Source organism: Emiliania huxleyi, assembly GCF_000372725.1.
Source record: "Emiliania huxleyi CCMP1516 unplaced genomic scaffold EMIHUscaffold_287, whole genome shotgun sequence".
NCBI lineage: Eukaryota > Haptophyta > Isochrysidales > Noelaerhabdaceae > Emiliania > Emiliania huxleyi.
The window spans coordinates 29088-48513 of NW_005199878.1; the positions used below are offsets into that span (position 1 = coordinate 29088).

Genomic DNA, 19426 nt, shown 5'->3' on the forward strand with positions numbered 1-19426 from the left:
CGGTCGTCGCAGAAAAACAGGTTTCAAAAAAGAAAACAACGCAAAGAACGCTCGAAGACTCGCTCACCACAAGCTCACGATGCGTTCGATCGCGCTCATAGCGATGGCGGCGTTCGCCGTCCGCGGGTCTGAAGCGTTTGCCACGCTGAAGCCACCGCGTCTCTCCTCACGCCACTCTCGCAGTCAGCAGCCGCTCCTCTTCTCGCCAGACCTCTCCGTGCCGGAGGCTGCTGCTGCGGCGACCTCGCTGCCAGCGCCCCTCCTCGCAGCGTCGGCGGCGCCCAACGCCCTGGCCAGCGCGATTGTGGCCTACCTGCACTACGCGGGCTTCCTGCTCAGCGGCGTGTGCCTCACTGCGGAGCGGCTCACTCTCAAGGTGTGAACGAGGGCGGAAAGAGGGTGCGCCGCCTGCTTACCCGCGGCATGTCGAGACTAGGAGGGCATGGGAAAGGCGGACGACAACGTCCTCTCCATCGCCGACTCTTTGTACGGCGTCGCCGGCGCTCTGCAGTGGCGGGCAGCCTCGCGAGGCGCTCATCGCCCGACGAGCTTCTACTTTGAGGAACAGGCCTGGTCATCGTCGTGACCGGCTACCTCCGAGCCACGCAGTTCGGCAAGGGGTGGGAGTTCTACGCGCACGAGCCCATCTTTTGGCTCAAGCTGACGCTGCTCGCCGTCGCAGGCGCCGCCTCCCCTCTCCTCTCCTCTCTGCCACGCGCCTCTCTCCAGAGGGCTGACTGCTCCGCAGGGGCCGCATCTTTCTTCCCGACGGCCATCATCATCCAGCGCGCACTTCGGCAGCGAGACGCGGGCTTTGGCGCGCCTCCTCGTAGCCTGCTCGGAGCCTGCTCGGAGCCTTCCTGGTAGGCAGCGCGACGCGGGAGAGGCGTCCATCCCGCCGATGTCCCCGAGGCCTGCTGGCGAGGAGGAGGCGCCGCCATGCCTTCACCGCCCTGAGCTCGCGTGTCTGTGAACAGGCTCGAGGCGAGGGTGGCCGGGCCTTGTGCACGTGAGCAGCGTCTCTCCACGCCTAGAGCCTGCGGACAGGCTCGTGGCGAGAATGACTTCGATCGTCAACGCCGAGCTGCTCGCCCTCGCCTCCATCCCGCTAACGGCAACCACCATGTCGCGCGGCATCGGGTACGCGGAGTGGCTGCCGTGGCAGGCAACTTCCCCTCGAGGCTGCCCTCACTCTCCCTCTCCCCGCACCTGTCCCTGTCCCGTGACACGTCCTCTGACACTCGTCCTCTGACACGTCCACACGCCCACTGACACGTCCACTGACACGTCCACTGACACGTCCACTGACATGTCCACTGACACGCCACTGACACGTCCACTGACATGTCCACTGACACGCCGGGCGGCAGGTGGGCGCCCTCCCCCCCGCGCTCGCGCTGGGCGGGCTCGGGTACAAGTACATCAACGAGGCCCTCTCCTGGAAGGAGGAGGAGGGCGAGAAGCGTGCGGCCGAGTGATGGGGAGGCCGTGGCGGTGCTCTCCGCCCAGTGCCCCAGTGATGGCCATGCGGCGAGGCGCGGCGAGAGGCCCTGCCGTGCTGCATGGGTCGCGAGAGGCGTCACTAGTGGTGGGAGTCCCCAACTAGCGCTGTCGTAGATCGGCGTCGGGCGACACGAGAGGCCGCATTCGTGCGGCGCGCGTCCCGCGGCGGTTTTCTATACAAACGTCAGTATTTTATCGTGCAGGGCGGGGGACACACATATCTCATAAAGGGGAAGGACCCTCAGTTGACCAGGAGTTGTGGGGCACCCTTGTGGCTTGTGGTTGTGCGCCAGGCCCTCCCCTGCTACCTGGGTTGTTGCACGAGTATATGGGACAAAAGCGTCGAAAATGTCCCAAAAAAGCGTGTCTCGAGTTTGTGGCAGCTCCGCAGCCAGCGCGGGCTGCCGGGACGCACCGCTCGCGCGTTCGGCACACTCAGTGGACCCCACCGAGTGTGCCGAACCAACTGGAGTGAGCAGGCTCGACGCCGCGCTTTCTGTGGAGCTGACACAAACTCGCCGCCGAGCGTGCCACCGACGGCGTCCCGGCGGAGGTGATGGAGTGTGAGACCTGAGGCTGCGGAGGTGACGCCTGAGGTACCGGTCCGTGCACAGCGACTCAGCCGGCGACCGCCACGGGCTCAGACGAGACTTGTCGACTCGTTCCAGCTCAGCTTCACCGTGGTCCTCGGGCGTCTGTCGACGTCAGGACCACCCATACAGCTCGCGGGTTTGAGGTCGCAAGAGCCAAGATGGTGGCGTTTGGACATCCCAACCATCACACAAGACAGCCTGTAGGTGATGGCGGGACGGCGCAGTGTTTGTGGCACTCGGCAGTAGGCACCCGCGGCACGGCCCCGCTGTCGGCTCTCGCGGGCTGCGGAACCGGCCCCAGAAGGGGACGGTCCGGGCGAGTGTGGCAGCTCCTGCGCTAGTATGGGCACCCTCTATTATAGCACTACTGATCCTGGTCATTAGAGCTGCCAGGGATAGCGTCAGGAGCTGGTAGGAGTCAAAGCCCCTCATATTTGAGACATCGTGTCCCATATACTCGTGCAACAACCCACCTGCTCGGCTCCACCTCCAGCGAGTACGGGGAGTATAAAGCCCCCGTAGACAAGTCTTGTCATCAACAGAGATCAGAGTAGAAGGATCTGACCTCGGGGCCGATGTGACCAAGCGCTGGTAGCTGGTAGCGTGGTTTTATCTCACACCCATGGTCTCACAGTGTGCCGGCAGTCGCCGAGCAGGTGTCGCTCACACAAGCCGCAGCACAAGTACAAGTGACTGAGGGCCAGTGAGGGCGAGCCCATCGCTGTGACAGCTTGGTGGACGCCGCACAGTAGGCTGACAAATTGCCACGCGCCTCCCACACAGGGCCGCCGCTGGTGTGGGTGCGAGCGAGCACGTGGCTCAGCGGACAGCGCCCACATGACGCGTTTGGATGCTCGATTTTTTCGGAACATCCATCATCCATCCTCGGCGGGCGCTTCGCGCTCATGCACATGCGACCTCCGCCGTGCGACCTCTTCTGGAACGGCTCGCACTCGCTGTGCGGCCCCGCTCTCCTCGTTCCAGGCCTCGGCAAGTGTGGCACGAATGCCCTCGCCAACTATCTCGCCCTCCACCCGCGCGTCCGCCTGACCAACCAGAGCGAGGTCCTGTTTGACCCGCGGGATGCAAATGCGACCGAGCTGGTGGTGAGGCACAATCCCGGCGTTACGCCCGGCAGCGGCCTCGCCTGGATTGTGAAGCACCCCGGCCTCGAGAATCGGCATGCGTCCGTCCTCGCCCGCCGGCTCCGGCGCGCCTACCCATCCGCATCGGTGGCACTGGCGCTGTGCGACCCGGTGCAGCGCGCCTTCCGCTTCTTCATCTACTTCCTCGAGTACGAGCTGCGTCGCCACGGAGCTCGCTCCACCTTCACCCGCTTCGCGCAGGTCACGCTCAAGCGGAGGCGCATCGCCGCCGTCGAGAGGAGCCTCGTCTCGCCGTCGGCAAGCCACGGCCGCCCAAATGGCTTGTCAGGTACAATACCACGGTCGAGGGGCTCTTCTCCTCTGTCGTCGCGCTGCGCACCGACTGCGTACGCTCGGCGGCGGCGCGCAGCCTCGCTGCCGCGCTGCGCGCGGACGGGTGCCCCCCCCCCCCCTCTGAGGCTGCAGAGGACACATCCATGACGCACCCGGGACACGGCTCGCAGGTACAGCATCCCTCCCAACTGGCTGCTCGAGGACGCGTGGGACCCCGCGGGGCACGGCGTGTGCGACCCGATCGTCGCCAAGGATTCGCGCCTCGATCGGTGGGTCGAGGACTGGGTCGACGCCGGCTACGTCGTCAACCAGTCGCTCGGGGTCGTGTTTATGGAGTCGTGGGCGCGGGACGGCGAGCCTTGCTCCTCGATTAGCGGCGCGGCTTCGGCCCTCGCAGCTCCGCTGGACCTCTGCCACGAATCGTGCGTAGGCGAGCCAATGGTGCGGCGGCTCCTGCGCGTGATGCGACTGCCAGAGGAGGAGTACCCGTGGGGCGTCGCCGCCGCCCGCTTCTCCCAGCGCGTGTACGACTCGGAGGCGCGGCGGAGGTACTTCAAGAAGGGGGCGCCCGACCTGGACGTGAGCGTGCCGCTCATGCGGCGGCAGTGCGGCGCGCTGCAGGACCTGCTCGGCGAGCGGCCGCCGTGGTGTGGCGGCGAGCGCCCGCCGGGGCGCTCCTCGCGGAGGCGGCGGGCCGGCAGCGTGCGGCGGCCGCGGCCGGGCGGCGGCGTGGTGGCGCTCTCGCGGAGCGGCGGGGGCGCAGCTTGAGAGTGTGTTTTGTGTGAAGCGTCAGCGCGTCCGCTGAAAGTCTGCAAGGAAAATGCATGACGCGCGCACCGTTGGCGTTGCGCGTAAGGAAGAGATGGGAGGACGGCACGCGCCCTTGGCGCACCAAGTTGTAAAATTCTTTCCGACGAGCCCATCCGATCAGAGCTCGCTGGAGCATGCGCTTGCCATGGGCACCCAGCTTAGCCCCAGCGTTGGCCCCGCCGCCCATCCTGCCGCGCGGCTGCGCGCCGGCGATGTTGGAGGCGTACGATATGCTGCCGCTGCTCAATTGCCTTGACGAGGCGGACGTGGGCGCCTGCCTCGAGACACTCAACCCGTGGCTGCAGATCACACAGGCGCCACCACCCTGCCAGACACGTCGGCTAGCACGGGAGGGGTCCGGAGTGGCTGGACGGCCGTGCGGTCGGACTGCCGCACCGCTGTGGCGCAGCTCAGACCTCCCCTTGACGCCCATCCCCCGGAACCCTCCCTCGTCGCCGCAGGACGGGCGGGTGCTGGTGTCCGAGGCGGCGGGTGCGGCCTTCATCGGCGGGTCGGTCGGCGTGATCGGGACCGTCATCTCCGCCTTCGTTAAGCGCGACCAGGTCAAGGACCGCCTCAAGTGCACCTACTGCAACGGCACGGGCCAGATTGTGTGCGGGCGCTGCTACGGCAACAAGGTGCTGGAGCTGCGGACGACGGAGGGCAGCTTCGCCACGCAGGACTGCGGCACCTGCGAGAGCACGGGGACCGTCGTCTGCATCAACTGCCAGGGCAGCGGCGTCCAGGTCCCCGAGGACTTTCTGCAGAAGCTCGGCGACTCGGAGGCGGCTGCAACCCTCCCTGACCCTAACCCGAACCCTAACCCTGACCCTAACCCTAACCCTAACCCCAACCCTAACCCCAACCCTCGGCGATTCGGAGGCGGCTGCAGCCCGTTCGCAGAGGAGTGCTACTGTGTGCCGGTCGGTGTGAGGAGTGTGAGTGTGCGAGATAGGTCGGCTTCACGGAGGAGGACTACATCGGCCTCTTCGACGAGGTCAAGTTCCCGGACTTCAACGAGCTCGTCGAGGGCGAGAGATAGCCGAGAGGGAGCTAGACGCCGCCGAGATGCCGCCGAGATGTTGCTGAGACGCCGCCCCCCAACTTTCAACGAGCTCGTCGAGGGTGAGAGAGGGGAGAGGCGCCGCACCCTTGCCGCACCATTTCCCTTTGTGTGCAGGCGCCTCGCGCGAGGAGGCGCCGCAGTACAGCAGCGACCAGCAAAAGGCGGCGGTGGAGGACCGGGCACGGCTGGGCGCCCTCTCGTACGGCGGCGGCAAGCCCTCCTCGCCAAAGGAGGAGCCGCTCGAGGCACCGCCCCTCGACAGCATGGGGTGAGAGAGAGAGAGAGAGAGAGAGAGACGGCAAGCAGGCGGGCAGGTATGGCGGGCAGGTATGGCGGGCAGCCGGGCGTGTGCTGGGGACGGGAGGGTGGGGTGGGGGCGCTCTTCGCGCTGGGGGCGGGCCGGGCTCGGCTCGGCTCGGCCCTCCTGCCGAGCCGGCGCCTACTGCTGCGCATCACTGCGTCGCAGCCCGCTGGTCTCGGGGCCGCGTGGGATGTGTGACGGTTCAAGTCTGGTTCAAGTCGTGTGGCCCCCCCCAGCGAGACGTGGTCAGTACTGTTATGTATACGTACCGGCCCTATATGCACCCGTGTGTCCTGCCTATGCATTGGCAGGGTCAGACGTCGCGCGAATGCATAGTCCATAGCGTGTCTTATGCAATACGTACGATGTTTTCGCCTTTATGTCTCAGCAAACAGCGCAGCGCTGCCGATGTCGCATTGGCGCTATGAGCTATGCATTACGTATCCGTATTATGCATCACTCAGCGGCGCCTGCACGTGGGAGGGCTATGGACTACGCATTACGTATCCGCATTATGTATCAAGCACCGAAAGCCCGCCGGAGAGGGCTATGTACTACGCATTACGTATCCGCTTTATGTATCAAGCGCCGAAAGCCCGCCGGAGAGAGCTATGTACTACGCATTACGTATCCGTATTATGTATCAAGCGCCGAAAGCCCGCCAGAGAGGGCTATGTACTACGCATTACGTATCCGTATTATGTATCAAGCGCCGAAAGCCCGCCGGAGAGAGCTATGTACTACGCATTACGTATCCGTATTAGGTTTTCAAGCGCCGCAACCCTCCCCCGGTTTTTTTTTAAAACCTGGGGGGGATTCCTTTCCGCAGAATGAAGCCTTAAAAACCCCCCCCCCCCCCCCCCCCTCGGCCCAGACCCTAACTTCGCGCTGCCGCTAGGGCTGCCATAAGTTGGCTAGGGTTGTATGTGCACTGGCAACAGCGGAGCTCGCTGGGGGTCTTCTTGTCACATATATTTCCGGGCTTATCACCGACCGGGTTAAGACTAACCCTACCTTTTCTATTCTATCGGCTCGCTGCGCTCGCTCTAAAAACGAGCTCGCTGGGGCTGCGCCCCATCTCGCCGGTCTACACGTTAGGTTTCATATATTTCCGGGCTTTTCATAATATGTGCATGTGCCCGCTGCGAGCACATAAAACGTAGCAGCCAGCACACACACATGGTGTGCTTGTCTGAAATGCGCAATGTATGACGCATCATACACAATACATAATACATAATACATAACATACGATGTGGACTCCCACGTCCCAGTGCGTAATACATAATACATAATACGTAATACGTAATACATAACAGACGATGTGGACTCCCAGTGCGTAGTGCATAATACGCATAATACGTACTACATAATACATAACAGACGATGTTGACTCCCAGTGGCAGTGCGTAATACACAATACGTAATACATAATACGTAATACATAACACACGATGTGGACTCCCAGTGCGTAATGCAAATGCATAATACATAATTCATAGGAGTTTTGTGACACTCGGTCGTAATGCGCATCCATTCGCCTATGTATTATGTATCTGTGTTATGCATTCACGCGCCGCGACGCGAGAGGGTGGGAGAGGGCGACGTATTTTGCAAATACGTAAATGTATAGGCGCTAAGGTTATGGATCGGTAAGGATGCATATCACGATGCGAATGCATAGGGGGCAGAGTGCATATACATAACAGTACTGACCACGATTGCCCCCAGCGCGCCGCGGCTGCCCCGCGGCCCCTCGCCTCTCTGGCGGTTCGTGGTCATAGATGGGCCCAGGTAGGAGGCTCCACGCCACCTGAATCGCGTCGTGCCACCTGAAAGCCACAAAATGCCGGATTTTGCACGAGACACACGCGGAAAGCGCCACGTGCCTCCACGAGTCCTTTGCAGCTTTTTGCACAAAATGCAGGTGGCTTTAGCCACTTGCTCCATGGGCAAAACAGTCCAAAAAGCACCTGGAGCAGATGGCTTACGCCGCCTGTGGACATGGGCAAAACAGTGCAAAAAGCACCTGGAGCAGATGGCTTACGCCGCCTGTGGACATGGGCAAAACAGTGCAAAAAGCACCTGGAGCAGATGGCTTACGCCGCCTGTGGCCATGGGCAAACAGTGCAAAAAGCACCTGGAGTAGATTCCAAACGCCGCCTGTGGCCATGTGACCGCTCGGGTGGCGCCAGGTGGCTTCGCCCCCCTCCAAGCCACCTGCCCCCCTCGCCACACCTGCCTGGAGGGCTGGAGCACGTGCGCCACCTGGGCCCGGGCAGGTGGCTCCAGGTGGCTTCGGCCCCTCTAAGCCACCTGCATGCCCCCCCTCGCCACACCTGGAGGGCTGGAGCACGTGCGCCACCTGGGCGTCACTTCGGGAATTTCATCGTGCGTGTTCTTTTGAATAGGAATGTACTATACACCGCCTCGGCACCACGAGCCGCCCCCGCCGCGCCTCCACAATCCACTCTCGCAACTCTACCGCGCAGCCAGCACACGACGTCGGCGAGGCCGACAAAGCTCTGCATGGCCTGGTTTATCGGGGATCGAGTGATGGCGTATTATCGGGCAGTCTTCTCATTGGCGAGTCAGACTGCTCAGCGTCGGCAGCAACGGCGCGTGAGCAGCGCAGCCACCGGCTCCTGCGGCGTTTGCAGCCACACCAAACGCCCGCGCGGCCGGGTTGAAGCCCCAGGCTTATGTCGACGCCGGACATTGATTGTAGCCGCCGATGACCGCCGCAGGCCCTCTTTCACACACCCCACAGTCCCAGTTTGCAGCGCGGGGAGGAGCGGGGAGGCTCGCGTTTGGCAGGCCAGCCCTTCCGTGGCTCGGATTTTCCGTTTCCGAATTCAAACTTGCGCCAGGTGGCGCACGTGCTCCGGCCCTCCAGGTGTGGCGAGGGGGGGCATGCAGGTGGCTTGGAGGGGCCGAAGCCACCTGGCGCCACCTGCCCACCCATCAGGCCCAGGTGGCGCACGTGCTCCAGCCCTCCACGTGTGGCGAGGGGGGCGGGGCAGGTGGCTTGGAGGGGCCGAAGCCACCTGGCGCCACCTGCCCAGGCCCAGGTGGCGCACGTGCTCCAGCCCTCCTCGTGTGGCGAGGGAGGGGGGGCAGGTGGCTTGGAGGGGGCTGAAGCCACCTGTTGCCACCTGCCCAGGCCCAGGTGGCGCACGTGCTCCAGCCCTCCACGTGTGGCGAGGGGGGCGGGGCAGGTGGCTTGGAGGGGGCCGAAGCCCTTGGCGCCACCCGAGCGCATCACATGGCCACAGGCGGCGTTTGGAATCTACTCCAGGTGCTTTTTGCACTGTTTTGCCCATGGCCACAGGCGGCGTAAGCCGTCTGCTCCAGGTGCTTTTTGCACTGTTTTGCCCATGTCCACAGGCGGCGTAAGCCATCTGCTCCAGGTGCTTTTTGCACTGTTTTGCCCATGTCCACAGGCGGCGTAAGCCATCTGCTCCAGGTGCTTTTTGCACTGTTTTGCTCATGGAGCAAGTGGCTAAAGCCACCTGCATTTTTGTGCAAAAGGCTCTAAAATGGCCGAAATCCCTGTTGGCGCACGTGGCGATTGCCACGTGTGCCTCGGCTAAGAGGCCTCTCCAGGCGAGAGTCAGGTGGCACGACGCGAGTCAGGTGGCGTGGAGCCTCCTACCTGGGCCCATCTCTCTTCGTGGTTGCTGGTAGTTTGTGGGCGCAGCGACGAGTATACTGTATTGAGTATAGCGAGCGATCTCACGCCAAGACGAGTAAACCAATGTAACGCAATACGACAACGCACGTACGAGAGTCGACGGACATATTCACCTCGAGCCCAAGAGCCGAGGACACATCGAACATCGTCTAGGGCGTCCATCTCGACCGATACCCCCCGCCCACCCCCCTCATCTCCCCTCCGTCTCCGTCTCCACCGCCGCACCCTGTGCCGGGGCGCGCCCGGCCACCCAAGCCAGCGCCGCCACCGCCGCCACCGCGCAGATAAGGGCTAGGACAAGGGCCGCCGCACCTCAAACGGCAAGACGTCCCCGGACATCACAGACGCACCGCCCCCGCGCGCCGGCGGGCGCCGCGGGAAGGAGTGGCAGGGCGTTGAATGGGGCAGGCCGGTCTCACAGAGCCCCTCCGAGCCGCCGCGCGAGGAGGAGACGACGCGTGCCCGCCCCCTCTGGCCTCTGGTGCGCGGCGCCAGACCCTAACCCGAGTCTCAGTGCCCCATGGTTTGGGACTTGAAGCAGACCTCGGTGGAGGAGGAGCAGCCGGAGAGGGCGGCGATGTTCTTGATCCACTTCGTGCGCTGCTCGGTCGTCTCGCAGAGGAAGGTGAAGGCCTGAGCGGCGAGGTACAGCCGAGATGCAGCCGAGGTGAGAGCCGAGATGCAGCGCGTCTCGAGGAGGTGAATCAGCCAGTCGAGATCTCGGCTGGGCCTCTCGGCTGCTCTCGCGGCTGTCGCTCACCCTGCCCGCGCACTTGATCACGAACTGCGTCTCGTCAAAAGGGCCCACGAACTCGACGCTCGAGTACCTAGAAGGCTCCCGGAAGGCTCCCGGAAGTTTCCTAGAAGGGCCGGCCGGCTCAGACCGTCTGGCACGGGATCCGCTTGGCGGCGCCTGAGGGAAGGGGGGGAGGGAGGGGGGGGGGGCAGGTCGGTGGCTGTGCAGAGGCTGTGCGGGCGAGGTCACGGGCTCGGGTGCGCCGATCGGCTCGACTTCGCTGTTGAGGTGCTGGTAGCAGAGCGCGTCGTCCGCCGCGTAGACCCACCTCTCCTGCAGGGGCGAGCCATGGACGTGTCGTGGACGTGTCGTGGACGTGTCTCGCAGCCGCCTTCTGCCTCTCCTGCCACACGCAGAGCTGGTACGAGCGGAAGGAGAGCGTCTTCGCCTGGGACATGCCGTGGACGTGTCATGGCCGCAGACGTGGCTGCGGAGGAGTGGACGTGTCATGGCCGTGCTGTGGACGTGGCTGCGGAGGAGGGGGGTCTGCTGTCGGTGCGGGTGTCGGTGCGAACTCGCTCCGCATCGCTGTCTCTCGGCGATCTCTCGGCTGGTTGCCGACGCGAGCTTCTCGAGCACGCCTCGCGCCTCTCGCTTGATGGCCTCCCACTCGCCTGAGGACATGTCCGGGACGTGTCATGCCGAGGACATGTCATGGACGTGTCATCGCCTCCCCCTCGCCGCTGTTTGTGATCAGCGACGAGAGCGCCGCCGACGCCCTCTCGCGCCCCTCCTCCTCCTCGGCCCGCCCGCGCGGGACGTCCAGCACCACTGCCTCGCCCGTGTCCAAGTTCCTGCTCACAACCCGCGCCCGTGACCCCCCGGACCCCCCTGCCTCTCCCTACCGCATCGCCGTCTCAAAAGCACCGCATCACAAAACTCTCTCGCTCCTCCGCCGCCTCTGCCGCCGCCGCCGCCGCCGCCGCCGCCGCCGACCCGCCGCCGTCCGGATCCGCGCCCGCCGCGCCGCCTCCGCACGCCCCTCTCGCCTCCCTCCCCTCGTCGCTCCCCTCGCTGCTCTCCCACTCTCGGGCAGCCACCTCTGCCAACCCCGCCGCTGCCGCCGCCGCCGGCACCGTCCCGCCCGCCGCAACCGCCTCCGCTTCCTCCTTCGGCGCCGCCTCCGCCGCCTTCTCCGCCTCCCCCGCCTGCTCCGCCTCCTCCTCCTCGCCGCGCTCGCTGCGCCGTCGTGCGGCGCTGCCACGCACGCTCGCCTGCAGCAGCACCGCCGCACCGGCGGTCGCGCGCGCTCGCACTCGGCTGGCGCGCTGGATCACCGCCGCCGCGCCGCCCTGCTGCTGCACCACCTCCGCCTCGACTCCCGCCTGCCTCAGGTCCATCTTGTTGTCGGCCGCCGCCGACTCCCGCCGCTGCGGCAGCGCAACGCGAGCGCTGCGCCCGCGCGCCGCCGCCTGCACCACCTTGGCTGAGGCGCCGCAGAGCGCCTCCGCTCGCTCCGCCTCTGCCCGCTGCGCCTCTGCCTGCCGCCGCCGGGCGCGCCAGCTCGCAAGCCGCTCCTGCAAGAGGCACACAGCGAGGATCTGCTCGCGGGTGCCGAGGATGCCCAGCTCGGGAGCGGTCGGGTCGTTTGGCGCCGACTCGAAGACGGGAGCCATCGATCGCCTGTGAGTGAGCCGGTGCGAGCAGAAGCCGAGCAAACGCCCACGAGGAGCTGGATTGTACAACAGCCCCCAGGCGCCGCCACAGAAAGAATTTTTACGTTGCAGATTGGCATCCATGACTCCCTAACAGGGTGGCCCACCACAAGGACCGCCGCTTTCCTCCCGTTTTCCTCCCGTTTTGACCCTGCCTTTTTCTTTATGACGCAAGGTTTATTTTTTCTGAGCAACGCGTGCCATGGTGCCAGCTCGCCTCGCGTCGTTTTGCCCGCCGCGCCACTGCTCTCTCCTCCGTTACGCCCTCGCGCCTGCCGCGCCGGGGGCGGCGCCCTGCTCGCCCTCTCCACGCTGCCGGCCCATCCGCCCCTCCCCATCAATCCCCTCGCCGCTTGCCTCGACGCTGCGGCCGACGCCGCCACCGCCGCCGCCGCTGCAGGATCAGCCGGTGAAGCTCGCCAAGGTGACCAAGGTGCTTGGTCGCACCGGCCAGACTGGCCAGGTCTCGCAGGTCCGCGTCGAGTTCCTCGACGACCCCTCGCGCTCGATTGTCCGCAACGTCAAGGGGCCGATCCGCGAGGGTGCGCGACACTCCTCCCTCCCCCACGCGACGGCCGGCCGGCAGCGCCGCCACGCTCTTCCCCCTCCCTGGCTCCAACCGCGCCTCGCCCCCTCCCCTCCGGCCAACCTCCCACCGCCGCCCCCTCTCCTCCCCCTCTGCGCCACCACCCTTGCCCATCTACTCCCCCCCCCCTCCCCACACTGCCGCCGCACGCACCTCCTATCCTCCACCCCCCACATTCACCACTTCAGGCGACATCCTCATGCTGCTCGAGTGGGAGCGCGAGGCGAGGAGGCTGCGCTAGAGCGGCGCCTGCGGGGGAGGGCTGGACACCGGGCGAGGAGGCTGCGCTGCTCTCGACATTTGGGCCGCGGAGCCAAGGAGGGGGCTTTTGGGCAAGGGCTGGCGGGGGCGTGTGTGTGTGGGGTCCCGCGGCGCTGCCTGGAGAGAGGGTGCGCTCGCCGATCCGACTTCTCCTCTCCTCTACTTGCTTCCCGGGTCACACGTCATTGTGGCGTCGCCGCCGCGTGTTCGGGTCTTGCCAAAACCAAAAACACGATAAAGCATGAGACCTTGAATGAGAGTCGTAGGTAGAGCCGCTCACTGGCGGCGCGTGCGAGTGAGCGCGCGGCCACAGCCCACACGGCGACAGCGCCTCAGCGGCGAGCGGGGTCCACAGACGTCAGACCACCACAGTTCACAGCCGGCGCGGTGTGTCCCGTCACCGCCCCCCGCCCGGACACCGATGGGACATGCACGCCTGACATGCGCCCCAAGACCGCCCCCGTCGCAAGGCGTGCGGAACAGGTGAACACGTCCCCCCGCACGCCCCGCGGCCGCGAGACAGTCTGACGAGAGAGAGACATCGAGTCGGTTTCGATTCATGCACATGCACGTGTCGCGGCGCCGGTGCTGTGCCGCCTGGAAGAGCCAGATACGAGAGCGTCCTCACCCCCCCCAGCCGCCTGCCGCCCGAGGCCAGGCCAGAGCGCACTGTGCTGCGGACTGCCACTCGCGCAGCTCAGACGCAGCAAGTGTGGTACTCTGGGCCGCCAAAGTCGGCGGGCGGCGGCGCGCCGATCATCCGGACCGCATGGCACTTCTTGTGCTCGGCGTCGCCCCGCCGCGCGCAAGCGGCGGAGCAGTAGCAGGCGAGGCGGCAGTAGCGGCAGCGGCGGAGAAGCCCCGGCTTGTCTCGCACTGTGGCGGGCTGCAGCGAGCCCGCCTTGCCGCAGCTGTCGCAGCGAAGGACAGGGTGGTCAGCCGCGGCGCCGCCGCCCCGCGGCACGCCGCCGCCGCGCCGCCGCCAGATGGTGAGGTCCTATCTCCACGCCGCGGCGGTGACACAAGCTCTCGCTTGGCGAGGGCAGGGGTGAAGCGGCAGTGTGCTGCCTCGGCCGTGTCGCCCCAGCAGGGGAGGGGGAGCCTCCTATTGGGCGCAAAGGGGAGGCGTCGTCTGGACGTGTCCAAGATCCGGACGTGTCCAAGGACGTGTCCCAGCAGGGGGAGGGGCGTGGAGGGGCGTGGCGCCGGGTCAGCTCCCACCCCTCGGCGAGCGCAGCCTCGAAGGCCGCGCTGCCTACAGCAGCGCCGCAGCGGGGTGTGGGCGTGTCGCTGAAAGAGCGCGGCGACTCCTCCTAGCGGGGGGCTGCCCGTGTCGCCCAACCACTCGCCCACGTGCACCACCGTGTCGCCGCAGAAAGCGGCGAGGCACTCTGCCGCCATCGGCGCCCGAGGAGGAGGGTAGCACAGCAGCAGGGCGTGCCGCCTGCGGGACGCGTCGTGGGCGTGCGGTGGACGTGCCGTGGACGAGTGTCGTGTGGCGTGTCGTGGACGTGTCGTGGACGAGTGTCTCGTGGGCGTGTCGTGGACGAGTGTCGTGGGCGTGTCAGTGGACGTGTGGCGTGACAGTGGGCGTGTCGTGGGCGTGTCGTGGGCGTGTCGTGGACGTGCCGTGGGCGTGCCGTGGGCGTGCCGTGGGCGTGTCGTGGACGTGTCGTGGACGAGTGTCGTGGACGTGTCAGTGGACGTGTCGTGGGCGTGTCGTGTCGTGGACGTGACGTGTGGCGTGACAATGGGCGTGTCGTGGGCATGTCAGTGGACGTGTCAGTGGACGTGTCGTGGGCGTGTCGTGGGCGGGTGGCAGCGGGCGAGGCGCCGGAAACGTCGGCTCGCCAACAGAGCGCTCGAGCCGCGCTGCACCGGACCCCACGGCGGGCACTCGCCTGGAGGCGGGCGGGCGGAGGGGTGAAGAAACGCTCGTCTCAAGGGGCGCACCAAACGGCGGGCGCTCTCGCCATGGAACGTGTTGCCGCTCTCGCCGCCCTTGCCGCCCTTGCCGCCCGCCTCCGTCGGCGCGCTGTCGAAACACTCGACAGCCACGCCTCGCCTGTTCACGGCGAGAGCTGTGAAGAGGCGCCGACCACAGACCAGCGACTTCACCGCTCCGCCGCGCCGGCGGAGCAGCGCGGCCCAGTAGCCCACCCCGCCCCCCATCTCCACGACAGGCAGCCCGAGCTCACTCACCGCGGCCAGCGCCTCCGCCGACGGCACTGCAAACGCGAGCAACCTACAGCGGGGCGTGCGGCGCGGCTGAGCCGCCCCTGCCGCCACGAAGCGCGGCTGCGGCGGCAGAGGGCACCAGCAGGGCCACTCTCGCTCCCCCCTCCTCCAGCGCCGCACGAGCGGCGGCGCGGGCGGCTCCTTGTCCCTCGCCGCGCGGCCGGCCGGCCTGGCCTTTGCATACTGTGCCGCGGAGGCGAGGCCGCCGCCGTGCAGCAGCGTCGCCGCCTCTGCCCAGCGCAGCCTCCAGAGCTCGTAGAGCGGGTTGGGCGCCGCAGGCTTTGCGGCCGAAGAGAGCGAGGCAGCGAGCAATGCGACGTGGGCCGCCACCGCGCGTCCCGTCCACCCGCCCCCCGCGGCCCACGCCTCTGCGTTGCTGAAGGTGCCTACGCCGACACTCGATGCCACCCCTCACCCCTCACCGGGGCGTGGCGCGCAAGTGGCGCGTCGGAGGGAGAGGCGCCGCCACCGTCGGCAGCTGCGGCGCGGGAGGAGGAGGCGCGGGAGGCGGAGACGGCTCCCTCGGTGGCGGCGCGCACGAAGCCGGCCGGGTGCGAGGCTGCGAAGAAGGAGGCGGGGTCGAGCAGCCTAGGCGGGGCATGGCAGCGTCCGGGACGTGTCCACGGCATCTCCTGAAGCAGTTCGGGGGGGGAGGGGGCCCGACGCAGCCGCCGAGGCGCGCGGCCGGCTCACTGGCGCCGCTTCCGTCGCGGGTGAGCTCAGCGTACAGCGCGCCAAAGTAAAAGTCGTCGACCTAGGCGGGGCATGTCTGGGAAGTGTCTAGGAAGTGTCGAGGAAGTGTACAGCGCGCCAAAGCAAAAGTCGTCCACCGCCAGCACCGCCGTCAGCTTCGCCCGCCCACTGAGCGCGCTGTCGGCGGCGAGGTCCGGGGCGAGCGCCTGGCCGACAAGTCGTGGACGTGTCATCACGGGACACGTCCAGGGCACGTCCACGAGCCTGTGGTGGTGTGGTGGTGAGGTCCGGGCGAGGCGCCTTGCCGAGCGACGAGCTCCTCTCCTCGCCTCTTCCTCCTCTCCTCTCCCCTCTTCCTCTCCTCTCCCCTCCGCTCCTCGCCTCTCCTCTCGTCTCCTCTTCCTCCCCTCCTCTCTCCTCTCCTCTCCTCTTGGTCCGGGACGGGGGGCGCCTGGCCGATCGAAGAGACAGCCTGCACAGCGTCGGGAAGCAGCTGGCGAGCAGCCAGCAGCGGCCCTGCCGGCGCGGCGGCGGCGGCGGCAGCGGAGGCGCCCACGCCGCACGTCGCCTTGAACTCGTCAAGCGCGGCGGCAGCCTCGGCGGTGGCGCCGCGCAGCGCCGCGCAACGAATCGCGACGAGCGCGTCGAGCAGCGCCGCAAGGCTGCGCTCGCCTCCCCTGTCGAAGGAGCCGATGCAGTTGGAGGAGCCGTTGCCGTTGGCGGTGCCGTTGCCGCCGCTACCGCTGTCGCCGTCGCCCTCGCCGCCGCCGCCGCCGTCGTCGTCGCCGCCGCTTCCGCCCCCCTCGCCCGCAGCGACGCCGTTGTAGCCCGTCGCCACGGCCTCGATCAGCTTGCCCATCCTTCGCTGCCGCTCGCTCACGGAGAGGGCCTCTGCAGCCGCCCCTCCGCCGCCGCCCGCCGCGCCGTTCTTCCGCGCCCCACCCGCCGCCTTGGGAGAGTGCGCGGGCACGGCGCGCGCGACACCGCGCGTGGGCGACTTGAGCGGCAGAGGCTGGGCCGGCTCCTTTGAAGGGGGGGGGGGGGGGGGCAGAGAGTGCTGCGGGTGCGATCTCGGCTGTGATCTCGCGCTGATGTCGGCTCGCCTCTTAGGGTTAGGGTTAGGGTTAGGGTTAGGGTTAGGGTTAGGGTTAGGGTTAGGGTTAGGGTTAGGGTTAGTCTCGCGCTGATGTCGGCGCGCCTCTTCGCCCGAGGGAGTGACGATCGGGTAGAGCGGGCCCTCCTTGCCGCAACTCCTGCCCGCGGCCCGCCGCTCCATCGCAGTGAGCGGCACGGTGCCGCGGGCGGGCGAGATGCCGACCCTCCGTGGCACGTACTCCGCCACCGTCACCTGGCGAAGGAGGCGGATCAACACTACTCAGCACTACTCAGCTCCTCGGGCACATCCGCCGCAGGCGGATGCCGGAGGCAGGCTGGAGGGTCGGTCCCGCAAGCTGAGGCGGCCCGGGCATGGCGTGGCCACATCGAAGCGGCGCGCGGAGTACTCTCGGCCGATCTCGGCCGATCTCGCTCCGATCTCCCGCCCCGAGATCTCCCGCCCCTCGCCTGCTCGTTGAAGGTGAGGCGCGGCGTGCGAGCAGAGCCGGGCGTGCTGCCTCCCGACTCGACCGACAGCCGGCGCTTCTTTGCCTGACGGGACATGTGGAGGGACGTGCCGTGGACGTGTCGTGGACATGCCTCCCCCTCGACCGACGGCCGGCGCTTCTACGCCTTGCGGTTGAGCTCGGCTAGATCTCGGCTGCATCTCGGCTGCACCTCGGCTGCATCTCGGCTGCATCTCGGCTACAGGCCGAGATCATTCAGCCACCTCTCTCTCCCGGTTGAGCTCGGCGGCGCGGCGTGCGAACGGGCTCTCCCCGCCCTCCCACTCCTCCTCCTCCTCCTCCTCCTCCTCCTCCTCCTCCTCCCCGTACAGCGAGAAGCCCCACGGCAGGTCGCCTGCGCGGGGCGGGGCGCCGTGTCGTGTCAGCGTCGTGGCGCGTCTCTCTCTCCACGCCCTCCGCCGCAAGCACTGCAGCGGACGCACCGAGCGACTCGAGCCCTCCCTGCAGCCCCCCCTCCCGCGCGAGTGCGAGCAGCTGCTGCAGCCTCGCCTCCTCATCCGCCTGTTCACAGCAACTCCGCTGTGAGCTGTGAAGACAGCAGCAGGCTGCAGCCTCGCCTCCTTATCCGCCTCATCCTCCTCCCCGCTCCCCGCCTCACTCCCATCCTCCTCCTCGCCCTCCTCCTCACTCTCCTCCTCCCCGCTCTCCTCCTCGCCCTCCTCGTAGCTCTCATCGTCCTCCTCGCTCTCCTCCTCCGCCTCCTCCGCCTCCGCCTCCGCCGCCGCCTCCTCCTCCGCCTCCTCCTCCCCGCTCCCGCTCTCCTCGCGCGCGTCGCTCTCCTCCTCCTCCGCCTCCTCCTCCCCTCCCTCCTCCGAGCCGTCCGACTCGTCCGAGCCCGCCTCGGCCTCCTCCCACTCGTCGAGCGCCTGTCGTTAAAGCGCACGCAAAGCTCTCACACACACAGGGCTCCCTCGAGGCGTGCCCTCTGCCGCCGCCGGCGCCGCAAGCGCGTCGCGGACGGCAGCGGCTGGCCGGCTGCACGCCGCTGCCGCGCGGCTGCGCCGCCGGTAGCCGACGAGGTGCACCTACCGACGGATCAGCCGGATGAGAGCAGGTCTGTCGATGCAGGCGGCGGCGGCTCTCTCCGGTCGGTGGGCTGGGGCCGCCGCGCGCCTCAACGCCACCGCGGGCGGCGCCGCTCATTTCGCACGCGACGCAGGCGTCGCTCGGCACGATCAGGTCGAGCTTGGCTTGTGGCCGTGCACGCGTCAGGCTGCAGAGGAGCGCGGGGTTCCCGCTGCCGCCGCTTCGCACGTAGAGGCGCACGACGAAATCGCCGGTTTTCGGCGCGACGGCGACGACCTGGGTTAGGCGAAAGGCACAGTCGGCGAAGTTGCCCTCGCCGTCGCGAAGCACGTAGCCCACGAACATCGCCTCGACTGGCCGCGAGGCGGCAGAGGCTGCAAGAAATTGCACTCACATCGCAGACCAACGTGCCTCGATTCGAGGCGGGCACGTCTCGAGATCATGGTGCGCGCGCTCGCCCCACCCGTGCCCACGGCGGCCTGCGCGCGCGCGCGCGCGGTAGTAGGAGTAGGCTGCGGGTCGTATCGCACCGGTGGTTCACCACCGGTCGCTGATCCCCGGGAGCAACGAACCGAGCAGCCATACAATGTGCGCACATTGAAAATGGCGACAACAGTGCCGAGCAGCAGCAGCAGCACGCCCACGGCCCGAGCCAGAGCGAGGAGACGGAGCGGCCGGGCCGACAACGGAGGCAGCGAACAAAAGAGCAGCGCGGCGCGGCCCGTTCGCCGCGTGCGCCAAGCAGCCGAGGCTGCCGAGGAGGCCGAGGAGGCCGAGGCTGCCGAGGAGGCCGAGGAGGCCGAGGAGGCCGAGGAGGCCGAGGAGGCCCCCCCCTCCCCCCCGGGGTCTCGAACTCGGAGCCAGCCGATGCACGAACGGAACACGCGCACGCGCGCACCGCCGGAAATGCCAACTCGCAGCAGTGAGGCAGCAGCTCATATACAGTGGCTTTTATTTAATTGTTTGCTGCCATTACTGGCGCCGCTGTGCGGAGTGAGGTGGTGGATAGGGTGGGCGCTCGCAGCCGTGGCGAGTGCCGCCCTCGCCGTGCGTCACGTGAGGAAGGGCCGAGGAAGGCCACCGCGCACGTCGGCCCCACGACACGGTGACATAGTGACAGGAGCAGCACCAGCCGCAGAGCCA

General features: G+C 67.2%; 5 protein-coding genes across 5 annotated transcripts; 3 read left to right on the top strand and 2 right to left on the bottom strand.

The window, feature by feature from the left end:
* Positions 1-67: 67 nt before the first annotated feature.
* On the top strand, positions 68-1701 carry EMIHUDRAFT_444035 (hypothetical protein). The gene is made up of 7 exons (XM_005776003.1): positions 68-376; positions 437-500; positions 569-682; positions 749-797; positions 868-912; positions 1048-1165; positions 1371-1701. The coding sequence occupies exons 1-7, from the start codon at positions 80-82 to the stop codon at positions 1476-1478; spliced, it is 795 nt and encodes a 264-aa protein (XP_005776060.1). The 5' UTR covers positions 68-79; the 3' UTR covers positions 1479-1701.
* A 2778-nt stretch (positions 1702-4479) lies between these two features.
* EMIHUDRAFT_315551 (hypothetical protein) lies at positions 4480-5683 on the top strand (the record flags this gene model as incomplete). The annotated part of the gene is made up of 5 exons (XM_005776004.1): positions 4480-4640; positions 4678-4681; positions 4807-5091; positions 5301-5369; positions 5540-5683. 5 exons carry the CDS (start codon positions 4480-4482, stop codon positions 5681-5683), a joined length of 663 nt encoding a protein of 220 aa, XP_005776061.1.
* Positions 5684-9432: 3749 nt separating this feature from the next.
* EMIHUDRAFT_457941 (hypothetical protein) lies at positions 9433-11218 on the bottom strand (the record flags this gene model as incomplete). Its single annotated transcript, XM_005776005.1, has 9 exons — positions 11070-11218; positions 10879-10996; positions 10761-10811; positions 10541-10590; positions 10406-10470; positions 10301-10319; positions 10167-10233; positions 10016-10039; positions 9433-9604 (listed from the first exon to the last, which is right to left on the bottom strand). Coding segments are annotated over exons 1-9 (570 nt in total), but the record flags the coding sequence as incomplete, so codon positions are not given.
* An 841-nt stretch (positions 11219-12059) lies between these two features.
* On the top strand, positions 12060-12684 carry EMIHUDRAFT_74335 (hypothetical protein; the record flags this gene model as incomplete). The annotated part of the gene is made up of 2 exons (XM_005776006.1): positions 12060-12399; positions 12632-12684. 2 exons carry the CDS (start codon positions 12060-12062, stop codon positions 12682-12684), a joined length of 393 nt encoding a protein of 130 aa, XP_005776063.1.
* Positions 12685-13220: 536 nt separating this feature from the next.
* EMIHUDRAFT_469467 (hypothetical protein) lies at positions 13221-18628 on the bottom strand (the record flags this gene model as incomplete). The annotated part of the gene is made up of 16 exons (XM_005776007.1): positions 13221-13701; positions 13773-13809; positions 13911-13959; positions 14033-14148; positions 14539-14605; positions 14678-14769; positions 14818-14949; positions 15022-15328; positions 15636-15696; positions 15773-15841; positions 16620-16659; positions 17501-17591; positions 17680-17758; positions 17794-18123; positions 18239-18282; positions 18382-18628. 16 exons carry the CDS (start codon positions 18626-18628, stop codon positions 13402-13404), a joined length of 2061 nt encoding a protein of 686 aa, XP_005776064.1. The 3' UTR covers positions 13221-13401.
* Between the last annotated feature and the right edge of the window lie 798 nt (positions 18629-19426).